The 16081-nt window shown below is 39.3% G+C and overlaps 1 protein-coding gene across 1 annotated transcript in view; it reads left to right on the forward strand.

Annotated features, from left to right (window-relative positions):
• Positions 1-16081, forward strand: part of GRM7 (glutamate metabotropic receptor 7) — a 912442-nt gene that overhangs the window by 737467 nt on the left and 158894 nt on the right. Inside the window, exon 8 of the mRNA XM_050778591.1 lies at positions 10139-11074. Coding sequence (XP_050634548.1) covers positions 10139-11074 — 936 coding nt within the window. The remainder of the gene's footprint in view (positions 1-10138; positions 11075-16081) is intronic.

Consider the following 16081-nt stretch of genomic DNA (forward strand, 5'->3'; position numbering starts at 1 on the left):
TAAGGGTATAGAAAGATTTCACAAAGACAGACCTAGATTTACTTTTGTGGCCAACTATTCAATTTGGGAGTTTTGAAATCTGCAAATTTAAGATAAGAACCTCCCTCATAATTTTTTTGTTTTTGAGGATAATGCAAGCATTGAAATAGTAAATACAGGTCATTTAGGGAGAAATACAATGAAATCCGTTCTTGATGTATAACTTAATAAACTTGTGTTCCATTAGACTTGGTTGTTTGGGGTGGGGAAAAAAATGTTTCTTACACCCACTAACTTCATTTGTTTATATGTCCAGCTTCTGCAGGCATTTTAAGTTGTTTAACCAATGACATTATGAAACTTAAGCCTAAAGACCTTCCTGACTGTGAAAATTTGTGATTCCACTACAACATTGTATGTTTCCATTATAATATCATAATAGAGTATAACTAAGCATTTTAGGTGCCCCATTCAGACCTTTAAAAAGAGGCAGTGTTACTGAACCAACCTTGGGGCTTCCCACCCAGTGCAGCAAAGCCAAACAATGACATTGTGGTTTGCATAGAAAGTAAGGTGTGTATTGCTGGGCACCAAGCGAGGAGAAGTTTCAGCAAATGTTTTGAGACCCAAACTTGATCAGGGGCGGGAGCAGGAGCTCATGCCTTTAATCCCAGCACTTTGGAAGGCCAAGGTGGGTGGATTGCTTGAGGCCAGGAGTTCCAGACCAGCCTTGCCAACATGGTGAAAACCCATCTCTCCTAAAAATACAAAAATTAGCTGGGCATGGTGGAGCATGCCTGTACTCCCAGCTACTGGGGAGGGCTGAGGCACAAGAATTGCTTGAACCTGGGAGGCAGAGGTTGCAGTGAGCCCAGATCATGCCACAGCACTCCAGCCTGGGTGGCAGAGTGAGACTCCATCTCAAAAAAAAAAAAAAAAAAAAAAAAGACCCAACTCCAGGATGACTTATATGCAAGGGTTTTTAAGGGCAGGGGTGAGAGGGTTTTCAAAATGAGTTGAGGGCGGGGGCATTCTGGGAACTTTCGTGTTCATTTTCCAGTTCCAGTTTGTGTGAGGTCTGCATGACAGCAATCAGCATTTTTCACCTAGCAGGGGGTCCCAGTTTATGAAAACAAATCAGGAACATACGTCAAGATGTTATCTTTAGTTTATATCGGGAACCAAACATCTCATGACCCTGACTTACTCGGGTGGTTATTGTTATCTTCTTGCTTAGTAAGTTATTCATTCACTTCCCTAATTGCTGGTGGCAGGGCTAGCTAGGTACCTGGAATTTCCCTTGATGGGGCTCAGAATTTTTCTTTATTTCTATGCTGGGAAACTGGGGGCCTTGTGTCATCTCAATAGTGCATCACAAGATAAAGAATTAAAGACCAGATACATTAGTCTGTTTTCACACTGCTGACAAAGACATACCTGAGACTGGGCAATTTACAAAAGAAAGAGCTTTATTGGATTTACACTTCCATGTGGCCGAGGAGGCCTCACGATCATGGCAGAAGGTGAAAGGCGAGGAAGAGTAAGTCACATCTTACAAAGGTGGCGGCAGGCAAAGAGAGAGCTTGTGCAGGGGAAGTTTCATTTTTAAAGCCATCAGATCTCATGAGACTAATTCACTGTCACAAGAACAGCACAGGAAAGAACCCCAACCAAAATTCAATCACCTCCCACCAAGTTTGTCCCACAAGACATGGAAATTGTGGGGGTTACAATTCAAAATGAGATTTGGGTGGGGATACAGCCAAACCATATCATTCCACCCCTGGTCCCTACCAAATCTCATGTGCTCACATTCCAAAACCAATCATGCCTTCCCAACAGTCCCCTAAGGTCTTAAATCATTTCAGCATTAACTCAAAAGTCCACAGTCCAACATTTCATCTGAGACAAGACAAGTCTCTTCTGTTTATGAGCCTGTAAAATGAAATTTTAAAAAGTTAGTTACTTCTTAGATACAATGGGGATACAGCCATTGGGTAAATACAGCCATTCCACATGGGAGAAATTGGTCGAAACAAGGGCCCCATGCAAGTCCAAAATCCAGCAGGGCAGTGAAATCTTAAAGTTCCAAAATGAGCTCCTTTTACTACATGTCTCACATCCAGGTCATGCTGATGCAAAAGGTCGGTTCCCACGGCCTTAGGCAGCTCCACCCCTGTGGCTTTGCAGGGTACAGCCTTCCTCCCGGCTGCTTTCATGGGCTGGCATTGAGGGTCTGTGGCTTTTGCAGGCACATGGTACAAGTTGTCAGGGGATCTACTATTCTGGGGTCTGAAGGATGCTGGTGGCCCTTTTCTCACAGCCCCACTAGGTGGTGCCTCAATAGGGAATCTGTTTGGGGGCTCTCACCTCACATTTCCCTTCCGCACTGCTCTAGCAGATGTTCTCCGTGAGAGCCCTGCCTCTGCAGCAAACTTCTGTCTGGACATCCAGGAGTTTCCATACATCCTCTGAAATCTAGGCAGAGGTTCCCAAACCTCAGTTCTTGACTTCTGTGCACCCACAGGCTCAATACCCCATGGAAGCTACCAAGGCTTGGGGCTTGCACCCTTTGAAGCCATGGCCTGAACCGTACCTTGGTACCTTTTAGTCATGGCTGGAAAAGCTGGGACTGCAGTGCTCCAATTCCCTAGGCTTCACACAGCATGGGGATCTTGGACCTTGCCCACGAAACCACTTTTTCCTCCTAGGCCTCCAGTCCTGTGATGGGAAGGTCTGCTATGAAGACCTCTGACATGCTCTGGAGACATTTTCCCCATTGTCTTGGGGATTAATGTTCGGCTCCTTGTTACTTATGAAAATTTCTTCAGCTGGCTTGGATTTTTCCTCAGAAAATACGATTTTCTTTTTTATTGCATTGCCAGGCTGCAAATTTTCCACACTTCTGTGCTCTGCTTCCCCTATAAAACTGAATGCCTTTAACAGCACCCAAGTCACTTCTTGAATGCTTTGTGGCTTAGAAATTTCTTCTGCCAGATACCCTAAATCATCTCTCTCAAGTTCAAAGTTCCACAAATCTCTAGGGCAGCGGAAAAATGCCACCATTCTATTTGGTAAACCATAAGAATCACCCTTGCTCCAGTTCCCAACAAGTTCCTCATCTCCATCTGAGACCTCCTCAGCCTGGATTTCATTGCCTGTGTCATTATCATCATTTTGATCAAAGTCATTCAACAAGTCTCTAGGGAGTTCCAAACTGTCCCACATTTTCCTGTCTTCTTCTGAGCCCTCCAAACTGTTCCAACCTCTGCCTATTACCCAGTTCTGAAGTCACTTCCACATTTTTGGATATCTTTTCAGCAGTGCCCCACTCTACTGGTACCAGTTTACTGTATTAGTTTGTTTTCATGTTACTGATAGAGACATACCTGAGACTGGGCAATTTACAAAAGAAAGAGGTTTATTGAACTTACAGTTTCACATGGCTGAGGAGGCCTCGCAATCATGGCTGACTGTGAAATGCAAGGAGGAGCAAGTCATTTCTTACATGGATGGTAGTAGGCAAAGAGAGAGCTTGTGCAGGGAAACTTCCATTTTTAAAACCATCAGATCTCATGAGACTCATTCACTATCATGAGAACAGTGCAGGAAAGACTCCCCCCCCCCAATAATTCAATCACCTCCCACCAAGTTCCTCCCGTGACTCATGGGAACTGTGGGAGTTACAATTCACGATGAGATCTGGGTGGGGGCACAGCCAAATCATATCACCAGATAAGTGGTTTTGTAGTCACTATTTCACTTAAGAGCACAAAGATTTTCTTCTGCATCCTAGCCTTTTGGAGATTTTAGTTCAGTGGTTCCCAAATTTGTCCACATACTGAAATCACCTGAGAAACTTTGAAACACACTAATGCCTATTTCTTGCCCCTTATAGATTGTAATTTAATTTATCCAGGGTATGGTACAGGTTCTGAAATTTTTAGAAGATCCCCAAGTAATTCGAATGTATAATCAAATTAGGAATTACTGCTTCAATTCAAAGTTGAGCCTCAGAAACCTTAGGGAAATCTCCCGTCTAGGATCCCCTGGGGCTTTGCAGTGAAATACAGTTCTGGATCCTTCCATGGAAGCCCAGGGTCTGCTGCAGTTAAGAAAATTCTAATAATGCTGGCTGGGCGCAGTGTCTCATGCCTGTAATCCCAGCACTTTGGGAGGCCAAGGCGGGCGAATCATGAGGTCAAGAGATTGAGACCATCCTGGCTAACACAGTGAAACCCTGTCTCTACTAAAAAAATGCAAAAAAATTAGCTGGGTATGGTGGCGGGTACCTGTAGTCCTAGCTACTCAGGAGGCTGAGGCAGGAGAATGGTGTCAATCCAGGAGGCGTAGCTTGCAGTGAGCTGAGATCGTGCCACTGCACTCCAGCCTGGGTGACAGAGTGAGACTCCATCTCAAAGAAAAAACAAAAAAAATTATAATAATGCTGTGTACAATTCTTTCTACCTGGAGTACATTTAAAAAATGATGATTTTTATCATTATAAATTTTGAATAAGTAGAATGTGAATTGGCAATGTTTTTAATTGTAATATAGAGTCCCTAAATTCTGTTCACTGTCTAGTCATGCTACTTAATGTTCAAAATATGGGCTGAGGTTAAAAATGTCTTGAGGTGCTGCAGAACTCCTTGTCAAGCACTTGCTAACTCCTCTACCTCACTCCTCTTCATCAGAACCAAAACCTGGCTCTTTCCTAGTATTGAAAATTCAACATTCCTATGAATTTTTCCTAAAAAGCTTTTTTTCTATAAATTAGACAGGACAAAATGTATTTTAATGAACAAATGGCATTTTAATAAGAAAGTTCTTTTTTTAAATTAGCTCATTCTATTAAGGTTCTAACAAGTAAAAATAATATTGCAGAGAATTATGCAATAAAAGCACCAGCCAGCTTGGTCTATGGAGTAAGCTTTGGAAATATGCAAATGGAATTTCACCAAGAAATATATCCCTGAAGTGATAAAATTTTCTTTTAGATAGAATGTGTCTGCGTGGGGAAAGGAACAGATCTCTTCTCCATAAAAATGGATGCCCTGAATGGTGTTTATAACTATCTCTTTGGTTTTTGTGTTTGGCAGTAAGACAGCAACTAATTTAGTTTTATTTTAAAATTCCAGTGATTATAAGGTCTGCACATTCCTTGTGGAGTAGCTTTGTCTCTCTACTAGAGCCAGACACCATTTTTTCCCCTAACATGTGTGCTAGAAAACTTTAGCTGGTGGTGCTTTTTCTGTATTCTGTCTGAGTCAGAAGCAATGGAGTCAAAACTTATTTTCTGAATTCAGTACTTTACCACACCTTTTTCTGAGCATTCTCAGGAGACAAAGACAAAAACTTCCATTTCTTTCTAGAGTTGCCTACTATCCATGTAAGAACTTGAATTATTGGTGAATTTTTCTGATACACTCAGAAGGTTTGCATGTACCAAATGCATAAATAAGAGAAAATGTATTAGATGGAATGCTTGACAACAATTAGTAGATGGCCCATGGAGAACTGGTTAACCATTAAAGACAGTTGGTGACATAATTTTGCCTTCAGAGGTGTAAATTATTTTTAGTCTGTCTTTCTGTCTTCTTTATTTTTTGCCATCCTCAGCATATGAGCTGTGTGTCTTAGGCTTTTTTTTTTTTTTCTTTTTGAGACGGAGTCTTACTATGTTGCCCAGGTTGGAGTGCAGAGGTGCAATATCGGCTTACTACAACCTCTGCCTCCCAGGTTCAAGCAATTCTCCTGCCTCAGCCTCCTGACCGGCTGGGATTACAGGCGCCTGCCACCATGCCAGGCTAATTTTTGTAGTTTTAGTAGAGACAGGGTTTCACCATGTTGGCCAGGTTGGTCTTGAATTCCTGACCTCGTGATCCACCTGCCCCAGCCTCCCAAAGTGCTGGGATTACAGGCATGAGCCACTGTGCCCAGCCAGCTTGTCTTTTTCTTGTTGAAAAATGGCTACTATAGCTCCAAACATCATGTATGCACAAATCAAAGTTCAAAGGCTGAAGGCAGTGTGGAAATGAGAAGTACAAAATAGAGTCACATGTCAAAACACTAACCAAAATAGAGTTAGTGAGGGCCATAACAAAGAAGCTGACATACTTGCATCCCTGAATGTCTTGCTCATAGCTTGCAAACAGCAAGAAGAGCTTCTCACAGGAATTTTCTCTGGCCTACAGTATTTCAGATAAGAACCTCAGATCAGGACAGTTGCCTACCAATGACTACCTCCCCCAGTGAACTAATGACAACTCCTGTAGTGAGTTTCTGAGACCAGTGACTTTTCTTTCAAAGCGATTTGTGTGGGTGTCTTTCCTTTGTCTTAATTTCGCTTGGGTGTGCTGCACACCCCGGGTTACAACCCTTTGCTCTTCCCAAATGAAATCTTTTGTTCCAGACAGCGTGTCTGTCTGAGTTTCTTTTTTTAAGTTAACAATAGCATATTCGTTCTTTGTTCCACTTGTATAAGAATGAAAAACACTTTCCTAGGACTCTACAAGCAGCTTATTTTTGCTTTCTTTGACCAGAACTGCATAATTTGCTCTTTGCCTAAACTATTGATCCATTTATCTATGCAATCTATTTGCCATGTATAGTGTCAGTTTTTGCTATGAGATGGAGATGTAAAGTTCTGTTCTCTTGCCAAAAGCTAGGACCTCAAGAGCCCTTCCCCAGGAGCCACCTACTAAGCAGACCAGGTACCCTAAAGCCATAAACTTTGGATGTCCAGGGGGAAAATGCATCTTTATGGAGAAATGTAAACTTGCATCTTCTAATGAAGAAGATGATAAACACGTCAGTCTTTTTCTTAATCTTTCTGCACCTTACATCTGGCTTTCCAGCTAACTGAAACACAGTTTTTTTGCAGAGTTTAGGAGAAACTTGAAATTTACATTCCTGTTAGCCTTCTTGTAAACTGACATTAGACTTGATTTTCATAGCATTAAATAATTATCTTCCTTTAAAATAGATACCCATGGGCATTTGCAGCTGATTATTTCTTATGAAACAAGGCAGCGTATCTGTGTGGATGGGTGTAGATATATACAAATGATACACATCATATTAACAAAATTCTCATTTACTAGAGCTTTTAAAGGTTAATCAGTACCTTCGTGGAACACAGATTATATTTTCAATAATGATTTTTGTTAGCAAAGGGAGTAAATGAGACTTTTATCCATCTGGAGCGGGAGGAATCTTTGTTGGTTTAACATATACAATTAAATTGAGTTGAAACCTGCTTTAAACGAAAAATGAAAACAAATGAAGTGATCAGTCAGTGTGATGTCCATGGTTACAGCTCTTGTATATATTTGGATAAGTTGAGAAAATAAAAAGCTGTGCAGCATTGCCAGGTATTTTGTTTTATTCCAACAGAAAAATAATGACTTGGCAGCATTTGAAACTGGCTGTAAGGTATTACATATGATGATAATTTGTTTATATATTTGTAGGAGCCCTACATTTATTCCTGTAAAGTTTAATTATGTGGCACATTAGTAACCACTAATGTTGAAATCAAGCAAATGTATTTATCTTGGTTGTATTAATACCAGCAATTTTTTTAGTTTCCAATTCTTGAAATTTGACATTTGTAAAGTCAATGCATATCTTTCTCTCCTGTCATAAGTTATTTCCCTAATTTTATGACTTTGAGATGGCTTCCAGTGACTTATTGTCTCAAAAATTATCATATTGAGAAAGAGAAGATTGTGCTTTATAGTTAGTGATTTATTAGTGCTGACTTGGGTTTTATGCTTGGTAAAATAAGTTCACACTAGAGTCATCTGAAGATACTTGGGTCTCTGGTTAAAGTTTAAATTCAACCATTAAAAGGTTATGCTGTTTTACCAAGTTTAACTCCTGAGCCATTTATTTTTCTGAGTTAACTACATCCAATTCAGAATTTGAATGTAGTTCACATTCAAGCATTGATGGAAGAATCACTCTCTGTTATGCATTTCATTCAATATATTAACACAACACTGAAATTCCAATATGCAACATATTATTTATCTTTTGCCTTTATGTCTTAAAATTATGCACTTGAAAACATGTCTCAGACTTTCCAGTATTTTTCTAGTCTATTGTTTAGTTCAATTGTATTAAAAATTCAATTAACTACTTATGGGGAAAATCAGCATTAATTGTTAATTGGAATTATTCTGTTTAACTTGCAGAGGTAGTACATCTTTTGTGACTTGTGAATACTAAAACTATTTCATGCATATATTGCTCAGGACTCTTGGTTGCAAGGATTAATAATAAAGTTCAAAGTATTTTTAAATAGATAAATTTATTGGCTTACATAATGTCATAGTCTAGGAAAATTCTTGCTTCAGTGATAACTATATCCAGGAACTCAAACAAGCTCACCAGTGATCATTGTCTTTCCACTTAACTTCCTTCTATGTTGGCTTCTGTCTCTAATAAACTCCTTCTTTTAGCCATCAGCACTAGCCACCTTATATCCTAGAAACTCTGAGTCCAATGAAAACAAATATTTTTATCCTATGTGACCTCAGAAAAAGTCATGACATTAAATTCTATGACCTGGGACATAATTATGCCATCTCTGACCCAATCTCTGTGGCTAGGAGGTTGGAATGTATCAGTAGTTGACTAATGTGGTTCCTGAACAATCCTTAGCAGCATCACCTGGAATCTTGTTAAAAATGCATATTCCTGGCCGGGCACGGTGGCTGACGCCTGTAATCCCAGCACTTTGGGAGGCTGAGGCAGGCGGATCACGAGGTCAGGAGATCGAGACCATCCTGGCTAACACAGTGAAACCCCGTCTCTACTAAAAATACAAAAACTTAGCCAGGCGTGGTGGCGGGCGCCTGTAGTCCCAGCTACTCGGGAGGCTGAGGCAGGAGAATGGCGTGAACCTGGGAGTTGGAGCTTGCAGTGAGCCGAGATCGTGCCACTGCCCTCCAGCCTGGGCAACAGAGTGAGACTCCGTCTCAAAAAAAAAAAAAAACATGCATATTCCTCAGGCCACATCCCAGATCCAATGAATCAGAAAATCTTGCAGACTCTATTGTAACAAGTCCATATAATTGTGATGCATTCTTAATTTTGAGAACCACTACAATATACTAATTGGTTAGGCCTGGGTCATGTGCACAACCCAAGAGCTTCAGTGTAAGTTCAACTGCACAGAAAGCATATGGAAAAGGAATCTGAGGAACTGATACCAGGGAAGAGAAAGAGCAGATGCTGTGCTGGCAAAGAGGAGAGATGCCTACTCTAATGAGATTTCCACCCAATAGTAAAGTTTCCTGTTGTTTCTAATGCCATTATTTCTCAGAACACTGCTGGTTATGTTGCCCTCCAGAAAACCAGTGTTTCAATTAAGCAAATACATTCTCCTCTAGGATAGTCTAAATGTCATCTGCAAATGGGGGATGGCCAACCTTGAAAGGTTTCCAGACCATATTATTTTCTTATCAAATAATTCCTGAATTCATAGGAAATAGTCTAATACAATTAAAGCCTTCAATAGTAAGCCCCACTTCTCCCCCTGTGATAATAGATTCACATTGCTGCAAAAGTTCTCAGTGAAAATGACAGTAATGCTTACAGAATTTTAGGGAAGATAGCCAGCACTACAGTATTATCCAAAATAATTTTAGAACTTTTTTTAAAAATAAAACACCTAACAAAGGAGGTGAGTGTAGCTTTTCGTACTGCCATAGTTTCTTGTTTTTGTTTTTTACTTGATTGGGGACATTTACACTTATTACCCAGGGGAAGACAGTAGACTGCATGCCAGTTTTTCTCAACTTATCTGCTCACAAGAATCCTCTGGGCACTTGTTATAAATACAGCCCCTCAGGTTCTTTTTCAGGATGTTCATATTTGGAAAGTCAGGAATGGGAAGAGGGAATTTGTATCGCCTCAGGGAATTCTTAAGATCTGGCATGTTGAGAACACACTAATGGTGAAGAGCGAGGATGCTGGAGCCCTATGGTATGGGCTCAAATCATACTTGTAACTCTTGCAAGCTGAGGGAAAGCTAATTCAACCTCATCACAGCTGAAATGTCACTTGCCATGAGTACTGTTTGTTGCTGGTGTTCTTTTTCTACTCTCTTGAAGAATCTGCCTGATTCACCTTCTTCTTTCTTATGTTACAGATAGAAGACATGCAGTGGGGTAAAGGAGTCCGAGAGATACCTCCCTCAGTGTGCACACTACCATGTAAGCCTGGACAGAGAAAGAAGACACAGAAAGGAACTCCTTGCTGTTGGACCTGTGAACCTTGCGATGGTTACCAGTACCAGTTTGATGAGATGACATGCCAGCATTGTCCCTATGACCAGAGGCCCAATGAAAATCGAACCGGATGCCAAGATATTCCCATCATCAAACTGGAGTGGCACTCCCCCTGGGCTGTGATTCCTGTCTTCCTGGCAATGTTGGGGATCATTGCCACCATCTTTGTTATGGCCACTTTCATCCGCTACAATGACACGCCCATTGTCCGGGCATCTGGGCGGGAACTCAGCTATGTTCTTTTGACAGGCATCTTTCTTTGCTACATCATCACTTTCCTGATGATTGCCAAACCTGATGTGGCAGTGTGTTCTTTCCGGCGTGTTTTCTTGGGCTTGGGTATGTGCATCAGTTATGCAGCCCTCTTGACGAAAACAAATCGGATTTATCGCATATTTGAGCAGGGCAAGAAATCGGTAACAGCTCCCAGACTCATAAGCCCAACATCACAACTGGCAATCACTTCCAGTTTAATATCAGTTCAGCTTCTAGGGGTTTTCATTTGGTTTGGTGTTGATCCACCCAACATCATCATAGACTATGATGAACATAAGACGATGAACCCTGAGCAAGCCAGAGGAGTTCTCAAGTGTGACATTACAGATCTCCAAATCATTTGCTCCTTGGGATATAGCATTCTTCTCATGGTCACATGTACTGTGTATGCCATCAAGACTCGGGGTGTACCAGAGAATTTTAATGAAGCCAAGCCCATTGGATTCACTATGTACACGACATGTATAGTATGGCTTGCCTTCATTCCAATTTTTTTTGGCACCGCTCAATCAGCGGAAAAGGTAAGTGAAAATGAACATCATAACATCATTTTTGAAAATGTGTTGATTTTTGTAAGTACTGAAACCAAATTGATTGTATAAAGTAAGAAGTTCTCTATATGCAGAATGGTATTCCCAAGAGTAGAGAACCAATTCAAGGTCTAGTAGACTTCAGTGCTCTAAGAATCTAAAACTGAGCCACATTCATTCCACTGGAAACCAACCAGATGTAGCATTTTCAAATTAATTAAATTATAGAATTATTAAATGTAGTGAGAGATTATCTAGTATAAAATTATCTAATCTATCTAGAATAACCCTTCATACTCATTTATCCCCACCTTCTCCACTTACCCACATATTTTTTGGGGATAGGAAAAGAGGAGCATAGTACCTTCTCCTCTAGGTGGGGGAGTGTGTGATGGTCATTATTATCACCAGTGTAAATGCTCTGTCTCTCTTCCTAGTGGCTACCTAGGCTATTGCTGTCCATTGCATCTAGTACTCAAGCTTTACAAAAGAATAGAGTTGCCCAGTTGTATATGCACAATATATACCCAGGTGGGTGACTATAGGAAAGATTTGGTTAGCATTTCACCGTAGTCTCCCTACAACTAGATGGACATTAATCACATCCAGCAATTCATAGTGAGATCAGAGACGTGACTTTCTGAAAGAGGAAGAGTCAATATTTGGTGCAGAGCTAGTGTCATCAAGCTGTGAAACTTTGAGGCCAACATATTTGCTAGTTCACACGCACCTTCCAGGTAGTTATAAGTCTTGTGAATCTTTGATTTAGACAATTCTATGGCAGATTCCAACATGATTCTTATACATCTGACTCCTATACTCACCCACGTGGCTATAGTTTCATGTAATATCAACCCTAATATATTGATACTGATAAGATATGGTGTCTTTCAGTGGATGTAGGCAGCTCTGGCAGGTTAGTACAACTGGGACCTAGAGTTCTAACTGACATACTCAGCACAAGAGGGTCTAGGGATAGCTTGATTAGATGTTAGCACATCGGGGGTCTAGTCTGCTTCCATGTTACTTTGGACAAATCTCTGAAACATTCAGGGACTTAAGTGGGAAAAACAAGGATTGACTCAGAATGTCTAAAAATTTACAACAACCTGTGTATCCCAGAATTAGATTACTCTAGTTTTTCTTTGTTACCTCTGTTCTCCATAATCATACAAAGGATTAATGGCTTCTAGTTTTCCAGCTGAAAAGATGTATTTTACCTAAATTGTGTAATTCAGAGGGGCTATAATTTTGAACTGTGTTTTTAAAAAAGTAAATATTTCATGAAGCCACACAGAATCTAAAATCAAGGAGAGTGAATAGTTCCAGATTATGGTTTTAGTCATAAAGTATTTTAGATAAAGTTCTTCTAAAATATATGCTCAATAAGCGTAGCATGTTTCAATTTCATAATGTATGTTTACTGTCTGTGAAACCAACTTGAATATCATTTTATTTCTTCTGTGTATTCCTGGGCCAAGGGAATAGTAAAATATGAGTTAGAGTGGTAAAATACAATAGAGAGAAGAAAAAAAAATCCCCAAATATATGCTGGTAAGTTGATAACTATTGAACTTTTTATAGGGAATGATGAGTATCATAAAAGCCTATGGAGATAATAATTATTTTGTTATTAAAACAACTCAATACCTCATGCAACAGGTTAAAGACATAAAACCTTTCCCATAAGTTTATTCTTGAGGAATATAAAAAGGAAAAATAATTATAGTGGTTTTATAGATGAGTCTGATTGTAATGCCTGTTTGACAATATATGTCTCTACCATTTCATTTTTCATTTCTTGTCATGATTATGGATCTTTTCAGTAAAGTCACAGGTATAATTTATACATTCATTTAAAAATCTGAAATTAAAACAAGGTTTCAGGAATTAAATTCTAATTGTTCTAGAGAACAATGTGTTGGTAGAATTGGAGTGTGGGGAAATTTAAGCTGTCTTCAAGCAGTGTGCTTTTTATACCAGAGTTTTAGAAGGCACATATTTTTCTTTGGGTATTCTCAATAGGTTATGAAATTTTACGTGGTTGATTGACACAATTAAAGGCACAGAATTGCCAAATGGGAACAGTAAGTTATTATATGAAAATGCACATCCACTTATAGGCATATGGCTAGAGAAGCATGCACAACCAATGAGAAAATACCAGCGTGTATACATGAATCTATGGCATTTAAAATGTGGAAAGTGGCACATTATCAAAGAGATCACATCAGAAGGGATTTTTGCCAAGCCAGCAACCTACAAAATCACAGCTTTTTCATTTTTCTTTAGATCTAACAGTTTAAGTGTTTTAAATCAAAGAGTTATAACAGGAAAAATAAAATTAGGCAGTGAGTTCAGTAATAACAATTTACTGTTTCAAGAAATTGAATTTATATTGATTATGCTAGGAATATCTGTAAAAACTTCTGTCAAATTTATTAGCACAACATTAAGAGCAAGCAGTGTTCTTTTCCTTATTTATTTATTTATTTATTTTGCAAAATATTAACCCCCATGAAGTTTATTTTTGCTTTTATTAAGGAGGATATGGGAGACACTGCTATCTTGTTTTATCATTGTTACCCCATGACTTCTAGAATGAGCATCTTACCATGTGGCCAGGGATGGAAGTGGTGAACTGTAACCACAAGGGAATGATTCAGGAATTATATTTAGGTGATGTAATGATGCAAGAACACACTAAAACTGGTACATCAATAGCACAGTGGAAGCTGGCTGGCCCAGTGTGATGTGATAACATCCCATTATTTTGTTCTGGCACTATCTGTTGAGGACTAGAATATTTTCTATAAAAAGCAAAAGCTTGCCTTGTGTTTGTATCTATACAGAGAGTTGCACATCTAGGAAAAGAAGTATGCTTCAGGTAGGGAACATGCAGCCTACCCTGTCAAAATCTGAAAAATTCTATAGATGATATGTTCATCTGGAGCTTTGTAGCCAGTTATTGCCTGAAGAGCTTTCTAGGTAAGTCAGCATATCCTTATACACAGGCAGGGAGACATGCTTTGTGCAATGTCACTCTACAAAGGGAAAATGATCTTGATACACAAGGAATGGGATCATAGGTTCTCAAAGGTCTTTCTTTGTGTACAAGTGTGTTTGTTTAGATAGGAGGATGGTAAGAAGAGGAAAAAGAAAAAGATTGAGGCAATTGAAGGGCAGAGAAAATTGCTAAAAAGGAAAGTGGCTTGAAGAAAGAATTGTGTACTCTAAAATGGCACCCACAGGCCACTTTTCTGTGCATATTATAACAGAACCAGAGTACATTACAAAACTTAAGTAACTTGATTTGCACTGGAGCTTTTGGTCACTAAATGACCGAATTGGGGCAACTATAGGCAAACTTTGAGCCAGTTCAGGGTTCTTATCTCAGTGGTTCTTCAAATTGTGTTCATGTTCATGATCATCCCCTGAGGAATTTAACAAATTATCACATATCTCCCCAACCCTGTAATCCCCTACTGGTTTGACAGGTCTAGAATGGGGCATAGAACTATTCACTTTTCAAGTTTGCTGGAAAAATGCCAGTAGACACCAACCATACTTTTTAAAAGCCTTACTACTTTCTTCCCATTTACAGAAGACATCCTGTAAATATTTACTTGATTCTTAACTTCAGAACCTTTGGGAATCAATTAACTCCCATTTCAAGCAAAGTGAAGGTCCAGAAATCAAGGAACCAGGAGATCAGAAAGACACTAATCCACAGTCAAAGACAAAGTCAAAGATTAGAATGTCTAAATGAAGCATCAGTCCCAAGACTTGGGCCAGAGACCACTAAAAAGTCAGAACCAAGTCCCTGGTCTTGGGACCAGAGATACCAATAGAATAGATAGACAGTGGTGTTCCCCAGCAGTATTTCTTGTGAGGCTGAGAATATAGACCAAGACCTTTTGATCTTCTACATGTAACAGATAGCGCCTCAGAATCTAAACACAAAGTAAAATCTGCCCAGAACTAATACAGGGATCAGAAATATTTGGCAGGTAGATAAATGTTTCTCCATCCATACCCAAGGCAGACATCACTAATCAATTATGACACACTTCCCCTGTACTCTGGTATGGTCTTGAAATCTTTTTTTATACAGTTTAAGACAAGGACTATTAACAAATCAGAACTGGAATTTGAAATCCATTGCTATTTCTGATTTAGTTTCGAATTCTTGATGCTTCTTCCCATTCAGCTGTTTGCTGTCATTGTGTGAAAACCAATGATAGTTTTCCGTAAGGATTAATCTACTTAAAGAATAGTCAGGGAATTGGGGTGTGCTTTAATTCTTGTTGGTTTTGTCTCTGATTACAAACTTTTTTTGTTAAATTGCCAAATGCCATACAGCGAGGAGCAGCCCTGGTTCTCTTAGGAAGCTATATATTAGTTTATGCTTCTGTACTATTTGATTTGCTTAAATTTTTCTCATGGTATTTCAGTAGTTAAACTTACAATGCATGTACTGTGCCCCTGGTACTCTGTTAAGGACTGTGATGCAGAGATAAAACAGTGGCATTTTCCATTAGGAACTCATACACTAATGGTCAACGTAGGTCTTCAAACAAACACTGAATAAGCGTGAGAAATATGACAGTTGTAGCACAAAGAATGAAGGACAGACACATGGAGAAGGAGCTTCACAGAAAATATGACAAGTGGACTAAAATTTAGAGGCAGAAAAAGTGGCATGACAACGTATAAGAAATTATATTACATGTTAAAAAGTGAGGGACAGTGTTTTCAATACATAGCACATAGAGAAGAGACAGATTGCACTTACATGGACTTTGACTCATAAAATGTGAGAGTATAATCAGAATTAATGAAACATCATTTTATGTGCAAATTTTGGAATAATGTGAATTCCAAATTAACTTTTGGCAAGAGGCCCATCTTTTCCACATAGTGGGTCAAGTTAATTTAAAATATTGTAGCTTGTAAGCTGAAATACCTGTTCTACCTTAAGAGGAATTATTGCCTTAT

This window comes from Macaca thibetana, chromosome 2, assembly GCF_024542745.1.
Source record: "Macaca thibetana thibetana isolate TM-01 chromosome 2, ASM2454274v1, whole genome shotgun sequence".
Lineage (NCBI taxonomy): Eukaryota > Metazoa > Chordata > Mammalia > Primates > Cercopithecidae > Macaca > Macaca thibetana.